The sequence below is a fragment of the Anoplophora glabripennis genome, unplaced genomic scaffold, assembly GCF_000390285.2.
Source record: "Anoplophora glabripennis isolate ALB-LARVAE unplaced genomic scaffold, Agla_2.0 scaffold340, whole genome shotgun sequence".
In the NCBI taxonomy this organism is placed as follows: domain Eukaryota; kingdom Metazoa; phylum Arthropoda; class Insecta; order Coleoptera; family Cerambycidae; genus Anoplophora; species Anoplophora glabripennis.
Genome location: NW_019416421.1, coordinates 318415 through 339856, shown reverse-complemented (window position 1 = coordinate 339856; position 21442 = coordinate 318415). Strand labels below are relative to the sequence as shown.

General features: G+C 32.4%; 1 protein-coding gene across 1 annotated transcript in view; it reads left to right on the top strand.

The window, feature by feature from the left end:
• LOC108909572 overlaps positions 1 to 21034 on the top strand; it is a 33891-nt gene extending 12857 nt beyond the window's left edge. The window contains exons 5-7 of the mRNA XM_023454515.1: positions 3108 to 3297; positions 8615 to 8674; positions 20461 to 21034. Coding sequence (XP_023310283.1) covers positions 3108 to 3297; positions 8615 to 8674; positions 20461 to 20888 — 678 coding nt within the window. The 3' untranslated portion in view covers positions 20889 to 21034. The remainder of the gene's footprint in view (positions 1 to 3107; positions 3298 to 8614; positions 8675 to 20460) is intronic.
• Positions 21035 to 21442: the final 408 nt, after the last annotated feature.

The window sequence follows — 21442 nt, the reverse complement described above, 5'->3', positions numbered from 1 at the left end:
ATTTCATTTTGCAACTAAGGCTAAAAAATAAAAAAAATCCAGGTTGCAAATTCGAAATATTAAAAAAAATGATAGATTTCAATGTATTATTATGAAATCTACCATGAAAAAAATCAGTGCGATTGTGGAAGATGCTCGGGATCGTCCAGACTAATAATTAGTTAATTTGTTTATAAGGCCATAACTTGTAAAGTATTCAACTTACCGATTCCAGATTTCGTGTGAGTTATTAGACAGTGATAAGGAATAAGAGGATGCGATGCCAAAACGTTCTAGTAATAATAACGCAGTTTATAAATGTTTAATTCAAAAGTCATAAATAATATTCTTCTGTTTATAACTTTTAATCCAATCAATATTTTTTTACGCTCGAGGGCTAGTTTTGTAGGCCTTTTGAAGACGAAAAAAAAGTACTTTACTGTTTTCTCGTGGAAATGAACGGAAAAAGTTATAAGCGAAAACGTGAATTTACGTAAAAATTATACAATTAACAACCCTGTAAACATTCTTCTCCCCATTTTTATGACTGTGGAAACTAATATGTTATTGTACATAATATTTAGCATCTATAGTGATAAATTCAGCTTGCCGAAACAAAAAGTTGCGAAATGGTCATTTCCCAACTTATTTTCCTGGCCTACTCAGACAATAACCTCAATGCACTGGGCCACAAAAATTATCAATTTTCAGTTAAAATAATAGCAAATGCCGTTGCCATCCCTTTACATTAACTCATAATAATTTTCTGCAGAAAATTTACAAATTTACTCTAGACAAAGAAATATTATGCTTTGTGTGTTTCTTTTTTGTATGTTTATCTATCTAAGAAATACATCAAACTCTCAAGACGTTCAAACGTTCTTTGAGGTACTGAGAACTTTATCCTCACATTTTTATTATTTTAGATAGACTACGAACTGCAAGCCTTAGTAACATTCTCCTTTAGCTTGCCTATAATCATTTCTTCATCCTCCTCAATAAAAGTTCTAAATTCCGGCAAGCGTTTTCTAAAGGCCGACTTGAAAGTTTCAAATAGCGATTACATAATTACATAAAATAACAATTTAATAAACCGGTTGTAAAATACACGGGTGTATTGAATCGAAAGAACACAATTGTTACCAATTAATCTTCAGTCCAAATTAAAGTTAGACAAAAAATATCTACTCCAAAGAGTGACCGCAAAAAACCTGTGATTTTCGCCCGTTTTTTCACAATTCGCAGAGAATTTAAAAAAATACCTATCGCAAATTACTTGTCGTAAAAAACTGAAATGAGCATAGCTTTTAGTATTTTGAAAATTTTAAAAATCACCCCTACTTAGCGGTTGAAAAAATGCCAAAAATGAAGAATTTCAAGTCCTAAATAGGGGTGATTTTTGAAAATTTTCAAAAAACTAAAAGCTATTCTCATCTTAATTTATTACGATGAGTAATTTGAGACCAAAATCATATTTTTATCCATTTTCTTTAGTTCTCTGCGAATTGTGAAAAAACGGGCGATTTTTGCGGTCACTCTTTGCTTCTTTTTAAGTTACCAGGTGTTTAATTTGAAATTAAAGAAAGTAATATGAAGTAGAATTAAATTATGATTAAATTTTATAATTAACAAAAAAAAACGAATTTCCATAAATTATAAAATATCTTCAAAATACGTTAAAAGGTCTTGAAAACGACGACACAAAGTGGTTTACATCCCCCACTTTGAGGGATCGTAATTGCCTAATTTTCAAATTCCGACTGAAAATTTACATTGCAATTTAAATTATCTTGTATACAAGATTTTTGTTATAACATAAATAAAGAATTAACAAATGTCATAAAAAAAAACAAAATAGGAAACGAAGATATGTTTCATTAATTACAAGAAATGCACCATATTTACGTTTCAATATCTACATATTATTTTGATAACTGAATATTAAGACCTACCTATATGATACTGATTCTATGAATAATTATGGATTGACAAAAGCAACAAAGCAGGAAATTTTCGACTCAAAGACTGTTTAGCATTACAAAACCTTGCCGACAGCACCACTCTATCATGTTATATTATAATTACCTATGTGAAAAGTATAGCGTAAAATTTAAGGGAAATATAACATTATTCAGGAAGGTTTTCGATGGAATTCGCTGAAATTTCACAACTACACACCTGTTTACAAGGAATTGCCCAATATTTCTATACGAAAAACACAAGATCGTTGATTCAAGTTTGGTGTCAAATACTATCCTTTGACTTTGAACTTTGAACTCATTGATTTCATTCAGTTGTTCATTATTCAGTGTACAATTAAACAAGAAATAATGATGTTTTCTAATGATGAGAAGTATCGTACATGTTTGTACATTTAACTTTAAATTGTTTCTAACGCTCCAGATGTGGATCTTGTCAAAATTTTCTTGTATTAAGAAATATTAGAATAATTAATAAGGTTCTATATCGTTTTAAATAATTTGCTTAAATGAGTCAGTTGAGGTCAGTTACATAAAAAATCTCATTAATGAAATTGACAAAAAGTAGGGGCCCTAGTATGGAGCCTTGATGTACGTCAGATGCTGGTCTGGGTAGGCAGTTCGCAGAGTAGTTGTTTCCTGCAATATCGACAACTACCAGAGACCTTACTAAACTCAGTCAGATAACATCTAACATACTCTTCTGCATCAAGATGTCTTAAAATTCTTTGAGTTATTAAAAAAAAAACAGTTTTAAATACGCGAATTCCAATTTTCAACTTAGTCTAATCTTCACCATTCTAATAGAATGTACTGAGCTTTGCTAAAATTCCAAACATATTATTTTCAAGATTATCTTGGAACATATTCCTAAACTGCTAATAGTGTAAGTGTACATTCATATCATAGGTGTCCACAAAAATACTCTACTCTTTCTAATGAAAAATAATTACTTCTCCTTTTAATTTCATACTTTCCTTTTTCTTGTGAGTTACAACTGATCGTAGCTGGCGCTTGACCCTTCCTTAGTCCCGCTAGGCGTCTCTCCCTGCCCCGCTCCCCTCTACGCTTACTTCCCCGTAGCAGTAGTGGAGGCAGCGTTCATCATCACTCGGTTTAACCCTTGACTGACAGGTGGGCCTGCCGCAGGTGTCCGGCGACGAGCAGCGCCGCCTTTGCGCCGACCAAAAGTACGGGGCCGTCGACACCCAGAGGATGGGCCTAGGCCTGTCCCTGACCACCTACGGCAGCGTGGCGTACCAGCTCAAGGACGCCAACCTGGAGGCAACAGGAACCTGCGACTTTGTCTGCAAGGCTCTCAGCATCGTTAATAAGACTGGTGAGTAGTAGCGTGATTTTAAAAATTATGATGCAAAAGTGTAACAATGACAACTTTTACTTCACAAGAATATGTAAATTTACCTTTGGACCTAAAATATCGTGGTATTCTGGCAATATTAGAAATATTTAAGAAGTTTCAAACCATAAGTGACAAACTAACAGAATTATAGAATTTATATATTTAAATTTATAGAACCATATTGACTTTTATAGTTACTGAGCATGCGCATTAAAGATAATTTCATGTAAACGAAGTAGCTTCGCAACAGGATACCATTCAGGAAAAGTTTGGTTATGGTTACGTGTATGTCAACTTTGTGATTTCTTGCTTTTTTCTCCTAAGTTTAGTAAAAATTTTTGATAGATTATCATGTCTAAAACATCAGTTGGTATGAGTGCAATTTTTGTGTACTTTGAAGAAAAGAAGCTCATCTAAAAGGGAGAAAATTCTGTTTCCTCTGGTTATGTGCAAAAAATGCTTTATGATGATGAAGAAGGAATAATTTACTAAAAAATATGTCTCCTGAAATAAAATTTTATTTGTTTCGAGATTTGCCCCGGATTCAAAACATCGACTTTATGCTTGTTTCTCGTGATAAGCCCATTTTATAACTGCTGTTGAGGGAACCATAAATATTATAATACGGTGATATATACGAACGTGAGGAATGGCGGAGGACTCAATAATATTTCGTTATTCAGTAAGAAAACGTTTTTTGTTCTTTTTATTCGTGTGTATCAACAGAGGTATAAAATCATCTACCCAACAGTCGTGAACGCTCGCAGACTTAATAAAAAACGATGGAAAACAACAGAACAGGGAAAATTTGCTAAGGGCTGGAGTAATGAAGGAAGGAATCACTGAGAGAATAAGAGATTTTAACTAGAAAATAAGAATTATGAAAGATTAATGAGAAATTTGGAGACAAAAATGTTTAATAGATGAATAAATAACAATTTAAAGAAGAATAAAAAATAAGTAATTGCAGAAGACCAACATAACGAAAATGAAAGCAGTTATAAATTTATTCGTATCACTGAATAGACTACAAGCCCATCGAAAATTTTCAAAGGGTCATTTGACCCAGCATGAATTACTTATAAATCAATACTGCCACATATAACATTAACTTTAGAAACTATGCCATCAATTCTTGTTGGTACAAGTGAGTAGACAGGTAAGCTAAACCTGTCCACCTATGGTTTTCGGCAAAACATTTTAAGTAATATGCCGTTAAAAAACCATAGGTCGATATAAAAATTATTCATTTTAATAATTTGAAAAGCTTATATATAATTTTTTTTTCACAAGTACATAAGTAAAATTTTTTCAAAATCTAAAAAATTATTATTAAAAAATAAATAAAAAATCTGCATGCAAATATTTTTTAAAAATTTGGAATTGTTTTTAATTTTTGCATAAATAAATTCTTCAAACAATTGTAACAGAAGTTGCAATTATGCAAATGCGAGGGTACAGTTACTTCAAAACATGCAATATTATATCACTGTTTTCAATGTAAGTATTTATATTATAGGAATTCTCATAAATATTTATTTAAAAATAATACTTTCTTGCACATCATTAAATTTCTAAATTTCTCAAAATTTTTTCTCGATTCCCTATACACATTTTTTTTTAACTGAAACACAATGCCATCATAATTTCTACGGTATAAATTAAATTTCTATTGAAATTAGGATAAAACTTACTTTGGACTTATACAATTTCGGAGAATTGTTCCAACGAATATGTACGGCATTGCAATTTTCATTCTTTATGTTATATTTCAGTTGACAATTTGTAAATGCCGTATAGTTATTAATGACGTAAAAGTGTAGTAAAAATTTAATGAAAAATATTATCAGCTATGCTAAAATCCACTAGTTAAAAATGTACGGCATTGTTTTTTTTTCTATTTTTTTACGAAATGAAAAATCAATTACAGCCATAATATTTTGAATATAACATTTTTAGTTTATAACAAGGAATTTTCAAAATATTGTAAATTTTCACAATTTATTTATTTGTTTTTTAATTTGAATTTTTAATTTGTACCATTAATTATAAACGGACATGATTTAGTACGATAGTTTTTGGTTATATTTTGTCAAAAAAGTGGTTGCCGTACAGGAATTAATGATCTTATCGAAAAAAAAATAAAACCCTATTCCAAAATACAAGTAATTGTTTATAAACTTTTGCATTAACCATAATTTTTAGACGACATAGTTGCTAAGAATTATTTGAAGAGTTAAATAATCATGTGGAATCGATGCCGTACATTTTTCAATGACTTGAAACAACAGGGGCTGAAATAGAGGGTTACGCCCTGTATTTCATTTTTATTTTTTTGTATAATCTATATACTTTAGAAATGCCGTACAAAAATGTTTTGCCGAAAACCATCCCCCCTTGGTGGACAGGTTTAGCTTACCTGTGTACTCACCTGTACCAACAAGGATTGACGGCATACTTTTTAAAGTTATTGTTATATGTGGTAGTATTGATTTATATGTAATTCATGCTGGGTCAAATGACCCCTTGAAAATTTCCGATGGGCTTGTAGTCTAGAATTAACGAGATAGGAGTTTCTACAGATCGTTTAGAAACTTAGAAATGACACTTATTCAGAAATTTAAAGATACAACACTGAATAATATAAACTGCAACATTCTTAAGTCGTCAAGAGGCCAACCTGGCAAAGCCAAGACAAAATATATCAGTACAACAATATGCATAATATTGCTTACATATGCAACGCGTATTAAGCAACACATTCCGGAAACGACTCCGGTTTCCGGGTATAACCCCAAACAACAAGCACTGTGACATACAATGTGCACTCGCGGGACACCACGGAATAACAAACGAGCAAACACAACAGCGCCCAACTCCAGAAAAGCCAACGTAAAATGGTCACGTACGCGAGGTGCGAGCGCTTCGCCGTAGCTGTGGTAAACGTCCTTGGCGAATTATGTGGATCTGGCTGGAACAAACACTACCCCCCTACGTGTTTATAGTCGGCGGTTCCGTTGTTGCATAACACAAATTTATGTTATGCATCCTACTACAAGTGGTGCAAATTTGCATAATGGTAGGTACAACACGGGCCGACAAAATTAAATGTAAATATTTATGACACGGTGAAGGAAATAGTTTGAGAACGATGCGTTTAGATTTACTCCAATCTTTACATAAAAACGTAAAACGCATGTAATTAATTGTTAGTTTCTCTCGATGGAGAAGTATGTGTTAGTGCATTGGCAACAAATCAACTAAAGATTTACACACTTGAGAAAGAAACAAATCTTTATTTTAAGTGTAAATTGTGGAGGTAAAAGAAAAACGCCTCATGTTATTACGCTGACTGCAATGTCAGTTCAGTAATCAAAGATTAGTGTAGAAAGTGTAGTAAATAGTGCAGTTGAAATGAAAACACCTTAGCAGTATCAGTAGTGTAGCCGTAGCCAAAGAATTAATGTAAAAAGTGTAAGTAGAGAAGGTGAATGAAAAACAAATAAGGTTAGTGCACTGATTGCAGTGTTAATTCAGTGGCCAAAGATTTACACAACTGCGATGGAAATTAATTAGTGTAGAAAGTGTTATAAATAGGAGTTAAAGTGAAAATATCTGATGTTAGTGCACTGACAGCAATAGCAATAGTGTAGCTAAAGATTTACACACTTGTGAAAGCAGCGAGTTGAAGCAGAAAGTGTAAATAGTGGAGGTAAAAAAAATAATATCAGGTTTCACTGATTGCAGTGCCAATTCAGTGGTAAAAGATTTACACACGTGCAAAGGAAGTTAATTAGTGTCGAAAATGTAATAAATAGGAACTGAAGTGAAAATATCTGATGATAATGAACTGACAGCAATACCAATAGTGTAGCCAAAGATTTATATACTTGCGAAAGCAGCGAGTTGATGTAGAAAGTCGAAATAGTGGAGGTAAAGAAAAAAATATCAGATTTCACTGATTGCAATGTCAATTCAGTGGTAAAAGATTTACACAACTGCGATGGAAATTAATTAGTGTAGAAAATGTAATAAATATGAGTTAAAGTGAAAACACCTGATGTCAGCGCACTGACAGCAATATCAATAGTGTAGCTAAAGATGTACACACTTGTGAAAGCAGCGAGTTGAAGCAGAAAATGTAAATAGTGGAGGTAGAGGAAAAAATATCAAGTTTCACTGATTGCAATGTCAATTCATTGGTCAAATATTTAGACACCTGCAAAGGAAGTTAGGTAGAAAGTGTAACAAATAATTGAAGAGAAAATGCTAGATATTGGCTTTTTATTGTCACTATCGATGTATGTTGTTCTGTTCAGCAGCATCAGAATCTACAGCGACCAAAGATTGAAAACAGAAATTTTAAGATCCGCAACTACCATTTTTCTATTTGAAATAAGATTGTTTTCATATTGGAATGAATAGTGAGAACTTCATCTTGTTATCATATAAACTTTCGAATATGTTTGGTATTTTCGCAAACTTTTAATTTTTTAATTTTTTTTTATTAAAAAAAATGTTCTTAGACAACAAATTTAATTTGTATTTACTAATTTTATAATATTTTCGGCTAAATATAGATATAGTAATCTATTAAAATGTACATGTATCTAAATTCAACTTAATTTGAGTTGAGAGAAATGAAAACATAAAGAGAAAAATCTTACGTCGAAACTACCACCATCAATATTATTTCAATACCTATGTTTTCATGCATTATATATACAGGGTGGAAAGTTGAGTTAAATTGTTCAAGTAATAACTTGGATATTGCCAAATTATCTACAAAAATTCTTTCATTAAGGTGATTCTAGATTTTATTAAAAAAATTTGTAGATTTTTCACTTTTTATAGCATATCCCGAAAAACTCTGTTTTTTATGTTTAACCGTAACTGACTGTACTTTGATAAGAATTTAAAAAAAAAATATGCAATAGTAAATGATATCAAACAACGTATGTTTTCTGTCAAACGACAATGTAAGAATGACATATTTATGAATATTATTCTGTAGCATGTTACAGCGACTGTAAGGGAAGACCTTCAACCTTTATATTTTTTTTCACTAAATATCAATAATATTGTGAAAAGTATCAATCAGATTTACTTAAAATGTCACAGAAAACCAAACGTTACGCTTATTTCTTGTAATATTTATAAGTAAATTACAAAATAATAGGATTAGTCGCAGAAGTGTGACCTAGAGGTACACCCTATATAAAAAGTTCGCAATTATAATCTGTCAACACGGAAAGCGATACCTTATCAAGCAATTAACTTTTTATTTCTTTTCCAGTTGTAGTTACAATCGTGTTGGTGTGCTTGTCCGTTCTACCTCTCATAATGCTTATCATGGGTAAGTCTACTAGCGTGTGTGTGGATTATATTGCATGTGCGTGTCGCATGCCACCCTTCCTTTTCACTTTAACACTGGACGTATTAGTAATTTACGCACCGGACCTACGCTATTCATCGGGAAGTAAATGGACGTATTGGAATTTTTTCCAGCCCCACGCAGTCAGGGAAATATATGGTATGGTCGATTGGTTACAAAGAAATGAATTTTTGTGGTTGCACGGTATTAATTCGGATTGATTCCTTAATGAGGCGCGGTTTATTGATTGTATCTTTGGAGCATTATAAAGAGTCTTTAAAAGTACAACAAAAAAATTTTAAACATCGCGTAATAAACAGAAGTTATTTATAAATAACATTATTTTAACAAAACATTATAACATTGTATAACATTGAACTAAAGTATTGTTTTTAATGAAATCTTCCAGATGCCGCATATACATATTTTTATGTAATAAGTAACGAATGTAGATATTTCGTGGTGTACAAAATTTAATATGCAGCTTATAGCTCGTACAACGAGATTATAGTATAACTTTTATTTTGTTTTCCCATTTAATTCCCGACAAAACAAGATGAAAGTTGCTTCATACGCGAGAACTGCAGTTTTTAATTACAGCACCGAGTATTTTAGCGTCCGCAAACGTCATTAAAAAGTTAGAATAATAGCGTGCAATAAAATGTGTTACGTGAATTTTTACGTTAATGAATCGTCGTTAAGATTTTGGAATAAAGCCGTTGCTGTAGCGTTGAAGCTATGAAGCAATTTTTTCATTTCGTAATAATCAACACGTACAGAGTATAGTCCACCGGCCCATGTACAAATAAAAAAATGATTACCAGCAAGCTGTAACTTTGCGTGCAGCTTAAGTTTGACGAGTCTCCCAAGATTTGACTACGAGGAAAATTCAACAGTGGTAAGTTTTCCCGTGATTTTCAGGAAAACATGTCAATCTGGCATAAACATGGAATGTTATGACCAGCACTTTTTTAACTTTAAATGAAAGATATATATTTTTTAAACCCCCCAAAAAATTTGTCCGACAAAAATTTTGGCATTTTGAGTTTGTTTGTCCCCCATCCCAAATATGTCGATTTGGTGACATTATGGTTGGTGACAACCAGCAAACTGATTTCTCTGGGAGGGTTTGGTAATAAAATTTGAAATGAAAGTATCTTATTGTCCGACAAAATTCTTGAAAAGTTTTTGCAGTTCGACGCCCCGAATATGTCGATTTAACGACAACATGGTTGGTGGTAACCAGATGTCGGACAAAAGCGTCATTATTTAAAAAAATGCAATATTAATCTGATAATTTAATTGTCCGACAAAATTATCGTTTTTTTGCTTGTCCGACAAAATTAAACGATAAAATTTTGCGGTTTCAATACTTACACATGATGTAGAAGAAAAATTTATATTTAATAAAAAAATATATGAATAAAAAAAATTTGTTTAAATTTCTCAAATTTCGAAATAAATATGACTAATTTAAATTCATTTTTTTATACAATTACAAAAAAGTTGTATATATGCAATATCTGAACATTTAGAAAATTAATTAACACAACTAAAATTGCTGCATTTCAATTGTACCTTGTTAAGTGGATAATGCAGAATAATATTGTTGAAACCGAATAGTAAATATTAAAAATTGTTAATTAATTTGTTATAAACTTATTGATCCATTTTTTTTTACTTTTCACTTTTTCCTCTTGATTTATCATTTCCACAATTACACAAACAAAACACTCCATGATTTACGAAATTTTTATCACGAGGCATGCACGAGACGTGAACCATGTCGAAATTCTTTTTCGGAGAACACTCACTTTCAACTTATGTGTAAATGCATGCGTCTATGTGTGTGTGCACTTACCTGCGATGGGTAACGTACCATTACCATGTTGGATTCCTTGAGAAAAGAAATAGGGAGAACGCGCGGTGGATTCAAAATATTTTTAAAATTGGTTTAATTGGTTTTTCAAGAACAATACTATGCGTAAACTGTTTGTCAAAACAAGACTGCACATTTTAATTTAAAAAAACACAAGCAAAAATTTATGCATTAATTTTACTGTTACCATTTTTTATAAAATAGTTACAAAAGTTTATAAAATAAAATGTACATATTAGTTTTTTGCACAAAGAAATCATTTTGATGGAGATTAATTAAATTAATTTTTATAGACATAATTATTTATGAATTTCTGTTAACAAGATAATTTCCTTATTTATTGTTCTTTATTTTTTCATTAAAAAATTAATTATTTTATAGCGGAATGAACATTGGGTACCACAAAAATAGTTATTTTTTCCATTTTTAAGGCAAATTTTCCAATCTTTTTGGCGGACAAGTATATTATTGTGTTATACATTTCAATTATTAGAGAAAAAAAAATCAAAACCAGATTGCTGGTTATCACCAACCATGTTGTCGTTAAATCGACATCTTCGGGGCGTCGGACTGCAAAAACTTCTCAAGAATTTTGTGGGACAATAAGATACTTTCATTTCAAATCTTATTACCAAACCCTCTCAGAAAAATCAGCTTGCTAGTTGTTGGTTGTCACCAACCATAATATCACCAAATCGACATATTTGGGGTGGGAGACAAACTCAAAATGCCAAAATCTTTGTGGGACAAATTTTTGGGGGGGTTTAAAAAAAATATATGTAACTTTCATTTAAAGTTAAAAAAAAGTGCTGGTCATAACATTCCATGTTTAAGCCAGATTGACATGTTTTCCTGAAAATCACGGGAAAAAACTTACCACTATTGAATTTTCCTCGTAGTTAAATCTTGGGAGACTCGTCAAACTTAAGCTGCACGCAAAGTTACAGCTTGCTGGTAATCATATTTTTTTTTGTACGTGGGCCCGTAGACTACTAATAGTGCAAGTTGAAAACAATGTACCTCTAAGTTTAGTTGTTATTTTGGGACAAAGTACGAGTATAATGAAGCCTTTAAACGAAATTTTATACTATGTTTAGCATATACATAACGCTGACATACCTACTTCTTTTCATACTTAATTCATGGTTGTACCCTTCGCTTTATACAGGACATTAGTAGGTCCTATTCCTAAATTTAATATAAACTTCTCTTTTTCTTACTAAAAGAAATTACAACTTTTTGGGCTAAAGTAACAAAACCTAATAAAATATGACGAAATAAAAACTTTTCGCTCTATTTTACTTGGGTAATTAACGAAAATTTTATTATCTAATAACTTTTCCTGATATAATCAAACAATTCGTCTACTCAAGAAAAAATTCTACTACTACTTTCACCATAAACTACAGCTTTATCACACAAACAAAAAAAACATAAAAAAATTGCCTAAAACAATTTTATATACAGGGTGATTTACAAATGGCGACCAAAAATGAAATCTCGTATTGGTGAATTGTAAGGGGATTCTTTCCTATAAAGTTTTTATCTGCGACGCTTTATTAAAAATATACAGGGTGTTAATCTTAAAAATAAAAAAAAAAATTTTTAAATAATTTAAAAACTAGTTAGTAATAACCATTTAAGGTCAGAGAATTGAAAGACTATGGTAACATTTCAGATGAATTTATTATTCAATCTCCCACCCCTCAGTTCCTCCCCCAAATCAGGGGATGATAAAAACAGCTCCTGAAAAGGAGTTTTTTGTTTTAGTGATGCTTTTATTCGTGTTCAGCGACGACAAAAACCTTTTATGCATATTTTATTTAATTTTCATTGTCCCACACCCTAACCGTGAGGGGTGGAAATATATTTTTTAAAATTTTAAAATTTTGTTAATCGCGTATTCGTATTCGACTCATTTTCCCTATCTTCCCTTAAAATTAATGACATTGTGATTTAATCATCCTGTATACAAGTATATAAGGTAAACTTACAACTAGTATTTTACGAACATTAAAAAAAAATAAATATGATTATGAAAAATATATATTTTTATTGAATGCCCTTCGAATTACCTAAGTAAATAATGGGTATGAGAAATTATGAGAAAATAATTAGGTTATATTAAAAATTAATGTACATAAATCTATGATATAACTAATAAGTCAACTTTTTCAAAGTTATTGTTGTTCAACATGCAAAGGAAGGAAAAAATATGTAATTACTTGCCGGAGTCTTTTAAACGTGATATTTACTTTGTGATGTAGATCTTTAGGTAAAAAAAGGAATGCTCCGCACGCTATTATCAACGTCTTCATTTTAGTACTTGAAAAACAGTAAATTAATTATTAAAACGTATTATACACTATAGTCTGTTTGGAAATGAGAGAGAGTAATAAAACCCCGAGATAAGAACCGGCCATGGGCGTGGTAATATTTCGTTTCAGGTAATTATCGGGTAACACTAATGCTAACAAAAATGACAGGGATTGGAAAATCAACTATCTACAGACTTTTAAAGGAAACAAAAAATGAACAAGATACTGTAAATCCCCCAAAATCATCTACAGGGAGGTCAAAAGTCGTTATAGATGATTTCTTCAAAAATGTCATTCGCAGAAAAGTACACTCATTTTATTTTAAAAAAGAAATACCAACGCTAAACAAAATTTTAAGTGAACTTTCAGAGGACAACGATTTGCCAAAAATCAGTAGAAGCAAATTATGGGCCGTCTTACGAGAGTTGAATTTTTGCTGGGAAAAGCAGAACAGGAAGTCAGTTCTTATCGATAAAGATGAAATTATTTGTTGGCGAAGATCCTACTTAAGATCAATTAGAAAATTCCGTGACGAAGGGAGGAATATTTATTATCTAGACGAAACTTGGGTCAACGAGGGATATACTGTAACAAAAGTATGGCAAGATAAAAATGTAAAAAGTTTTCGACAAGCATTTTTGGATGGACTTTCAACAGGGTTCAAGGCACCTTCAGGTAAAGGGCGAAGATTAATAGTGACACATATAGGTAGTGCCAGTGGTTTTGTAGATGGCGGTTTACTTTTATTTGAATCTAAAAATACAGGTGACTATCACGAAGACATGAACGCAGATGTTTTCGAAGAGTATTTTACACAGATGTTGGATCTTATTCCTCCGGGGTCTGTAATTGTCATGGATAATGCCAGTTACCATTCACGGCAGACCGAGCGGACGCCTACGACTGCTTGGAGGAAAGCCGATATAATTCAATGGTTATCCGGAAAAAACATTTCTTTTGAAACAAATATGGTGAAAAAGGAACTTTTGACACTTGTCAATCTTAATAAAGATCAGAAAAAATATGTTATCGATGAAATGGCAACAAATCGCCAAATAACGGTACTACGGTTACCACCTTATCACTGTGAACTTAACCCAATCGAATTAGTCTGGGCGCAGGTAAAAGGAGATGTAGCGCGAAATAATACGACGTTTAAATTAAGTGACGTGAAAATTTTGTTAAAAAATTCCTTGGAACGAGTAACTGCAGATAACTGGCAAAGATGTATACATCATGTACAAAAAGAAGAGGAGAAAATGTGGGAACTCGATAATTTAATTGACGTTACTGTGGAACCTATCGTTATCAATCTAGGAGACGAAGATAATTCATCAGAATATTCAGAGGATGAATTTTAATATACCTACTTTTTTATTTTCTTTATTGTACATTTATACAACACTACATTTACTCACCATAATTTGAATTTTCAAAATACATATATTTTTGTGTGGAATAAAAGTCTATTCATTAAATTTAAATAAATATTTTGATAATAATATTGAATAATTTTATTTGAATTACTAAAAACCCTCTTAACCCGGTTATGATGCTTAAAATAGCCTCATGTTTTGAAATGCTGTTTTTATATTGTTTACTTATAAAAGAAATGGACCGAGAAATTGAAGCGGCATAGACAAAGACGGATTATCGTGAATTAAATTTTAGCTACCTGCTACAATTTAGTACAACCCGGTCACACAAAGTTTTTTTAAAAATATAGAATATAAGCACCAGTACTACATTTATTTACGATTTACATACATAATAAGCTTTTATTACTCTCTTTCATTTCTAAACAAACTATATCCAGCAATTATATTATATATTATAGGGTTGAAAAAGGTGCAGTATATTCATTTTTTGAAATTTTAATTGTGTTTTGAATCGAGCACCGGCCACGTGCCACCGGCGAACTCGCCATTTCTTAAAAAATGTACATAAATCACCCTCCTTCAGAAGACCTTTGCAATTTCGAAGAATTACTGTGGGAATTGCAAATGTGTTACCCATGTATTATTTATCACGGACTCTGTGGATGGGTGTGAGTGGCTGACCCGCATGGAATTATCCTGGGACGTTCATCTCTCAGAACAATTTAAACCTCGATATAATCCTCGATGGGCGCAAGTGAAAAGGCGCCGAAAAAAGTTTAATCCGGTTTTCGCTTTAAAATCCCACTCCTGATTTCCGGAAATCTGCGGCGACATATTTCAGCGCGGATTTAATTAGTGCAACCCTTGTTAGGTGTGGGATACGCCTACATTTAACGTGACTAATGATTGCTGGAAGGGGTATCCGTGCATGCATAAATGTTTTTTCCACAAGAAAAAATATATTAAAAATTAGCACAATCATAGGCATTGTTGACAATAATTTCTTAAGACTTTTTTTAATAAAATGACCCTTGTGACAACCTCCTGAAATTGTGGCATTGTTTAAATTTACCTCTAATACAAAATATAATTGTCAGTACATTGCTTTTTTAACGGTTCATTGTTAATACATTACAATTACTTACATTTCAGACGTTCTACTCGAAATAACAACATAAGTTAAAAAGAAAATAAACGAAACGCATTAACATAAACCGAGAAACTTTACTTTTAGATGGTGGCGTACCATATGCGCACAATGCAGGTAAGGTTTAGAGAAAAGTTTCTCGGTGCTTGGAAGATTAAAGTTTATTCTAAGCTTTATATCTAAGAAAGATCCGTGCTGCACTTCTTGCTGAAACCAATATACATCCCAGTTCTACAGGCACGCAAAACGAACAATCTGATTGTCGCAAATGCATAAAATGAGACCGTTGTGCCGGTCTGAAGTCGGTGAAATAATCTAAAGCCTGAGTGTCATTGAGATGCTCGTGCGGTTCTACGTTTATTTCCAGTAGCAACCCCTGGAAAACCACTTGAAAAATATTTCACAATTTAAAATAATAACTCCGGACCTTCAAGGAATACAAGTTGTCTCATAAGTAATGAGTCACAGAACAACAGTGAATTCTAGCCAATGAAATGTACCTTAGCCTAAACGGTGATATTTAGAGTGATAGAGATTACGAATATTTCGATAGATTTTCACAATTGCTGAGGTACTTCAAATTTAGTGTCAAATTTAAATATATCATTTTTGAACAAAATTCTTTAAAAATTAGTACGTACTGCATACACGCGAGATGCTGCTAATGCATTTCGTCTTCCTTCATAAATGCACATAAACTATTTTGAACACTTGTAAGAATGATATAAACAATAAACATTAGTAACAAGAGTACTATGAAAACTAGAGTAATATTGAATAAATAGGACATCTATCAAATAAAATAGGGCGCACACAAAAAAATGTTTTACACACTACAGTCGTCTGGTGTTATTGATTCTATTTTTAATGGTACTCAAAGCGATCGATACGTATTATCTTTAAGACATCATATTCTTTCTTTTGTTTTTTAATAGAAAACAAAATTACGTTATGTTTGTCTTGGAAATTTGATTGCAGTTGCTTGTACGTGAGATTAAACGTATTCGGTGGCTAGTATGCAATAATATGTAAATATGCCGAACTAAACCCGATTTCCATGCATAGCTACGTCTGGTAATTCAATATACTAGACGTTGTAGTAACGAGATTTTCTCCTAAATATAATAGTTTGCCGTTACGGTTACAACGTATGAATTAGATGTACGGAAAATTTTGTTCGTGTATGTATATTCCATTATGCAATATAATTGCCATCACTAACTACCTCTGCAGAGAGGGCTGAGCGTTTATTATTATTTTCGTATGCAAATGTGAAAACATGCAAAGTTTATTTAGTTTAATCCAGAATTGGATTGAACAGAGTCATCATGATCAGAGTAACATAAGTTATGAGAGTTTTAAAATGCACTGGCAGAAATCAGATATTTTACAACGGGTTGTATCTGCCCCAGCTGCTTGTAGATGAATCCCCGCTTCAGAAATCATATAAGATTATTTAATGAAATTTAGAAATCAATTTACTGTCATACTGGAAATCAGATAATTCGACAAGAACATTCAAAAACTTCCAAACCGACTGTTAAAAAGTTTTTCTTTATAATTGGTTGTGATTAATTGTACAAAACAAATTTCAATAAATTTTCTGGAAAGCTGAAAGATATCAATATTTAATAATTATCTCAAGATTGTAATATTTTCTTTCTGTATTTACGTATGTTGTCTTTGTAATTTTAATTAATATAGTCATTATTTAAATAAAATTTACATGTGTAATAACATTCCGTCGAAAAAGATTTTCTTCTCAATTCACTATGAAATTTTATTAGTATTCGTTATGTATCCTATAACAAAATGGTATAGTCTTTCCGATCTCAATTGAAGACTAAAGAGTAGGCAGCATATACCAGGTTCGGTCGCTACGCAACAACTCGGCATTGACATATGTGAAAAATTTGTTCCCCTATTAATTTAGCCATACCCGGTCGTACTAAACGTAGAGGTGGTAGAAATGTATCCGTCCAGTTGAAGAAAACGCGCGCGGGCAAACGGCGCATAAACACAGCCGCATTGGGCGACTAGGCCATAAATTTCAGTTGTTGACAAATTGCGTAGCAGTGCAGTGCAGCAATGCAGAATTTGGTGTCACTCAGGAAATTTTAATTGATTATAGGCACCTTCTATTCATATTACTGCGAATGGGAGAAATAAGGGGGATATTTTGTTTACTAATATTATCACTACATGGCATTTTGGAGACCATTTGAAACGGAACAAAACGAAATACCACCGGACAATATTGAATAGTAGAACCGGTTGTTGACGAAACAGATTTAGAATTTAAAAATAAAGATTTACATGAAATGAAATTATAAATAGAATTCACCTATTAACTAAAGTTTCAGTCCACAATTTTTCGTTTTATTAAACAATGTGTTGCAGATCATTGCGTAAAGAGGAAGCGAAAACAAAAATTTAAAAATATCGTAATATGGCGGACAATTTATAATAACTTTTGTAAAAAAAATATGTTGTTGGCCAAATGAACATATAATAGACATTTTCTACACATTATATGTACGTAGATATACAAATTATTATTTTTTTCCTTTAGCAGAAAACTTTTGTAGAGACGGCTATGAAACTCTTTAAATTTTATTGCTAGACGTTTTTATACATGTTCAACTGAGTATATAATAAAATGGTACTAAAATAAAATACATTTTAAATACATTTTGTTGGTGTGTGTAATTGTTAGTTAGTTGGTCGTATTTTTTATATAAATTATAGTTAACAACAACAATTAATTGTGTAAATTTAACAATAACTTTACTTTTGAAAAATATTATTTTCTGGTTTTTTGAAATATTGTTTTTATCAAGTAAGTTTTTCGTTATACTATAGCGACATGAATACTATAATATACGATACACAATACTGAAATTCCAAATTCAATAAATTTTCACATAACATTTCTAAATAATCAATACTTCTGAATGTACTTAATTTCAAATGCTTTGTAATTTAGAACAGATATTTTTGTGGTATGTAACTTCAGTTTTATTCCCAAACAATATAATTCATAGAATTGATACAAAACTTTATTTTTAGGATAAAATTGGTTAAAATTTTAATTTTCGTTTCAAACATTGAAAAATTTCACATTTGGACGCTATAGTTAAAATATAGAAATTGTTTTTTGACGATTTGACTTAATGTTAATATCCATTCCAGACATTCTTTCAAAGATATCTGAAAACAAAAACAACTTTCAAGAGGAAGAGGTTGCTGCTGAGGGAAGATTTATTCGCTTATATTGTGTAAACTTCTTTGTCAGTAGTAGCGTAACCTGAGGGGTTATTTCTTAGTTTATCTGTCTATCGTTATGACCAGTATCATAACGAGTCTGGATTTCAAAAGAGTTTACTATTTAACTCTCGAAAGGGAGTTTATAATTATCATTATACTTTAATTAATACGTGGGAACTTAGAAATGTTGTATGTTCAGACAATGAATTTCAAGCACTTACCATTCATTGCTTACGTAGAATGTAATCCAGTGACAGGCTGTACAGGGTGACACTGAGGTTCGAGAAACAAAAGGAAACACCAAAACTTCCAGGAAGGGTTTTAATAATAATAAATAAAAGAAACAAAATAACAATACAACGGCTCGAACAACATTATTAATTAATTTATTGACACGCGACAGCGTACCGAGATTCAGGGAATGCGTGCTTCATAGCAAAATTTGGAAAAAACTTTATCCGTTATTAAATTTAATTAATTAGCTCGAGATTTTAAAATTAAGTCGACTGTCAATGTTGAACCTAAGAAAGAACTGCTATTTCGAGATATTTCTCGAATTCGACACCTCGCTTCGACACGCCCATTTCTTGGGTCTAGAAGTTTCTGTTCTTATCTTATTTTCGGGGACTTGAATATCGGGACGTTTCTGTATAACTATGGCTTGCTAATAGTTGTCTAATGGACTAAATTTACATTTATATAAATAATTCTGAAACTCAACTTACTTACAAGTAACCCTAGCCTTCCTCTAGTGACTCCGTGTAGCAATTACGGGACGGATTAGTCGATCTCATTTAATCTATTCTTATAGCTTGTGAAAATCCGCCTAAAAACCAGCTATTTGATATATATATAATTATATAATTTGATATATATAATATAATATTATAATCAGTTTCACAATTTGATTTAACTACTTTGGAACCTCTACGCTCTTCTCGTGGTTTCGCGAGTTATTACAAATATGGGTTTCTTTGTTCTGGCCCCAACTACGCTGGCGCCTCCCGGACGTAACTTGTTCAAAAAATATTGCTAAATTTCTCCGAAGGACAACGCCATACCTACTTGAGAACCATTAACTTTCTGATAAATTAGTGTCGACTGAAATATTTTACTTTTTGGCCTCTCCGTTCCGAGAACTAACAAATAAAATACCACGCGTCCCGGCTTTTGTTACAGTACAATGCAATGGTAAAATAATGCGCATTAATTTCAGAATACTCACAATCAGTGTACTCGTATTGAACAATGAAATTTAGACTTTATTTATTACTTTCTTAATTTACTGATATTGCATGCTGGACTTTGCTTGACCCTTGCATGCTGTTATACCGCATGGCACAAGCTGTTCTCCTATACAGGGTGCCCGTATTTTGAGCCACACCACTGGCATCTCGGTTGCGATAAGAGATACAAAGTTTGAATACAGATCAGGGCAAAATTGTAGAATCTGATGTTGAATAACTTAATTCAGATACATTCTTATTGACAACATCCAAGTTCAGATAATTAGAAATGCAATGCAGAAACCATGATAGATATACTTCAAATTAATTTCATAATCAATAAATTTTAAATGTCGTATGTCGTTCCTCTCTTCTTCATTGCAATTTAGTTACCTAAACTTTCACAAAGTCAATGAAAATTTAACTGAACGATAAAAATTTTAATCCGAAATAAGAAAAAAAGAAGAAAAATATAGTGGCTTTCCAGTGATTTATTCTTGGGTCACCCGGTACTGTTTGAGACATTTAAATGACACCACAATTTTGTTTCAGGATTCCAATTCCTGCGAGATTGCCCCCGAGAGCCCTACATCCCCATCTACATGGTCGTAGGCGGCGGCGTAGGCTGCATCAAGATGGGCCTCACTCTCTACTCCCAACTGCACACACGTCGGCTGGACGTGGGAGCGATGAACACCACCTCCGCCGTCTCCAAAGTGGCGTCTGTGGCTCTCACGATGTTCCTCATCATCTGGTTCTCCCTGGGCAACTACTGGATACTAAGGATCAAGTGGCCGGACTACGCGCCGAAAACCCTATTCGAACCCAATCGATGGTGCGATCGCACCCTCTACGTATTCTCCGTGGTGCACCTGTGCATCATCTACTTCCTGCTGGGGATCGTGGTGGTCCTGATGGTAGTCCTGGCCGGCTGCCAGTTCTTTGGTTGCTCGTGGCTAGGTCCAGCTTCGTACAAATAGCAAAACTCGCCGGATTTCTTCGAGCTGTGGGATGTTCCGAGGACCTATCATTAGACTCTCTTGCTCAATGTAGAAAATGTGTGGGTGCTTTAAAATTAGGGAATCCTTAGGTCTATCGGTGGTTGTATTGCTTCCATTAACGTTACGTCAGTGTGTATACTCATCGCATTCCAAAATTGATATGGGGATCCTATGCAGAAAAACGCGAGGCACGTTTTTAACGTTTCCAGTAACCAAATGCTTCAATCACCTACAGTGTTTTCCTTCCAATTCCAGTACCAATAAGGTGGGTGAAAATGAAAATCAGTAAGGATCTCGATGAAAATTTGTTATCAGTTAACTAATTTTGTATCAGTACCATACATGATTTTTTCTTCTCACCATAGAATGTAGCTTTACGAACTTATTTCTGGGCGAGAAAAATATCGTTGGTTGAAGTAAAATTGTGCGTGAAAAGTTTATTTATCGCACAATAGAATAAGATGTTGGTAGGTAGTAGAAAAAGGTTCTTTATTTAACTATTCTCTTCATCCCTCACTATTTTGATGTAGCAT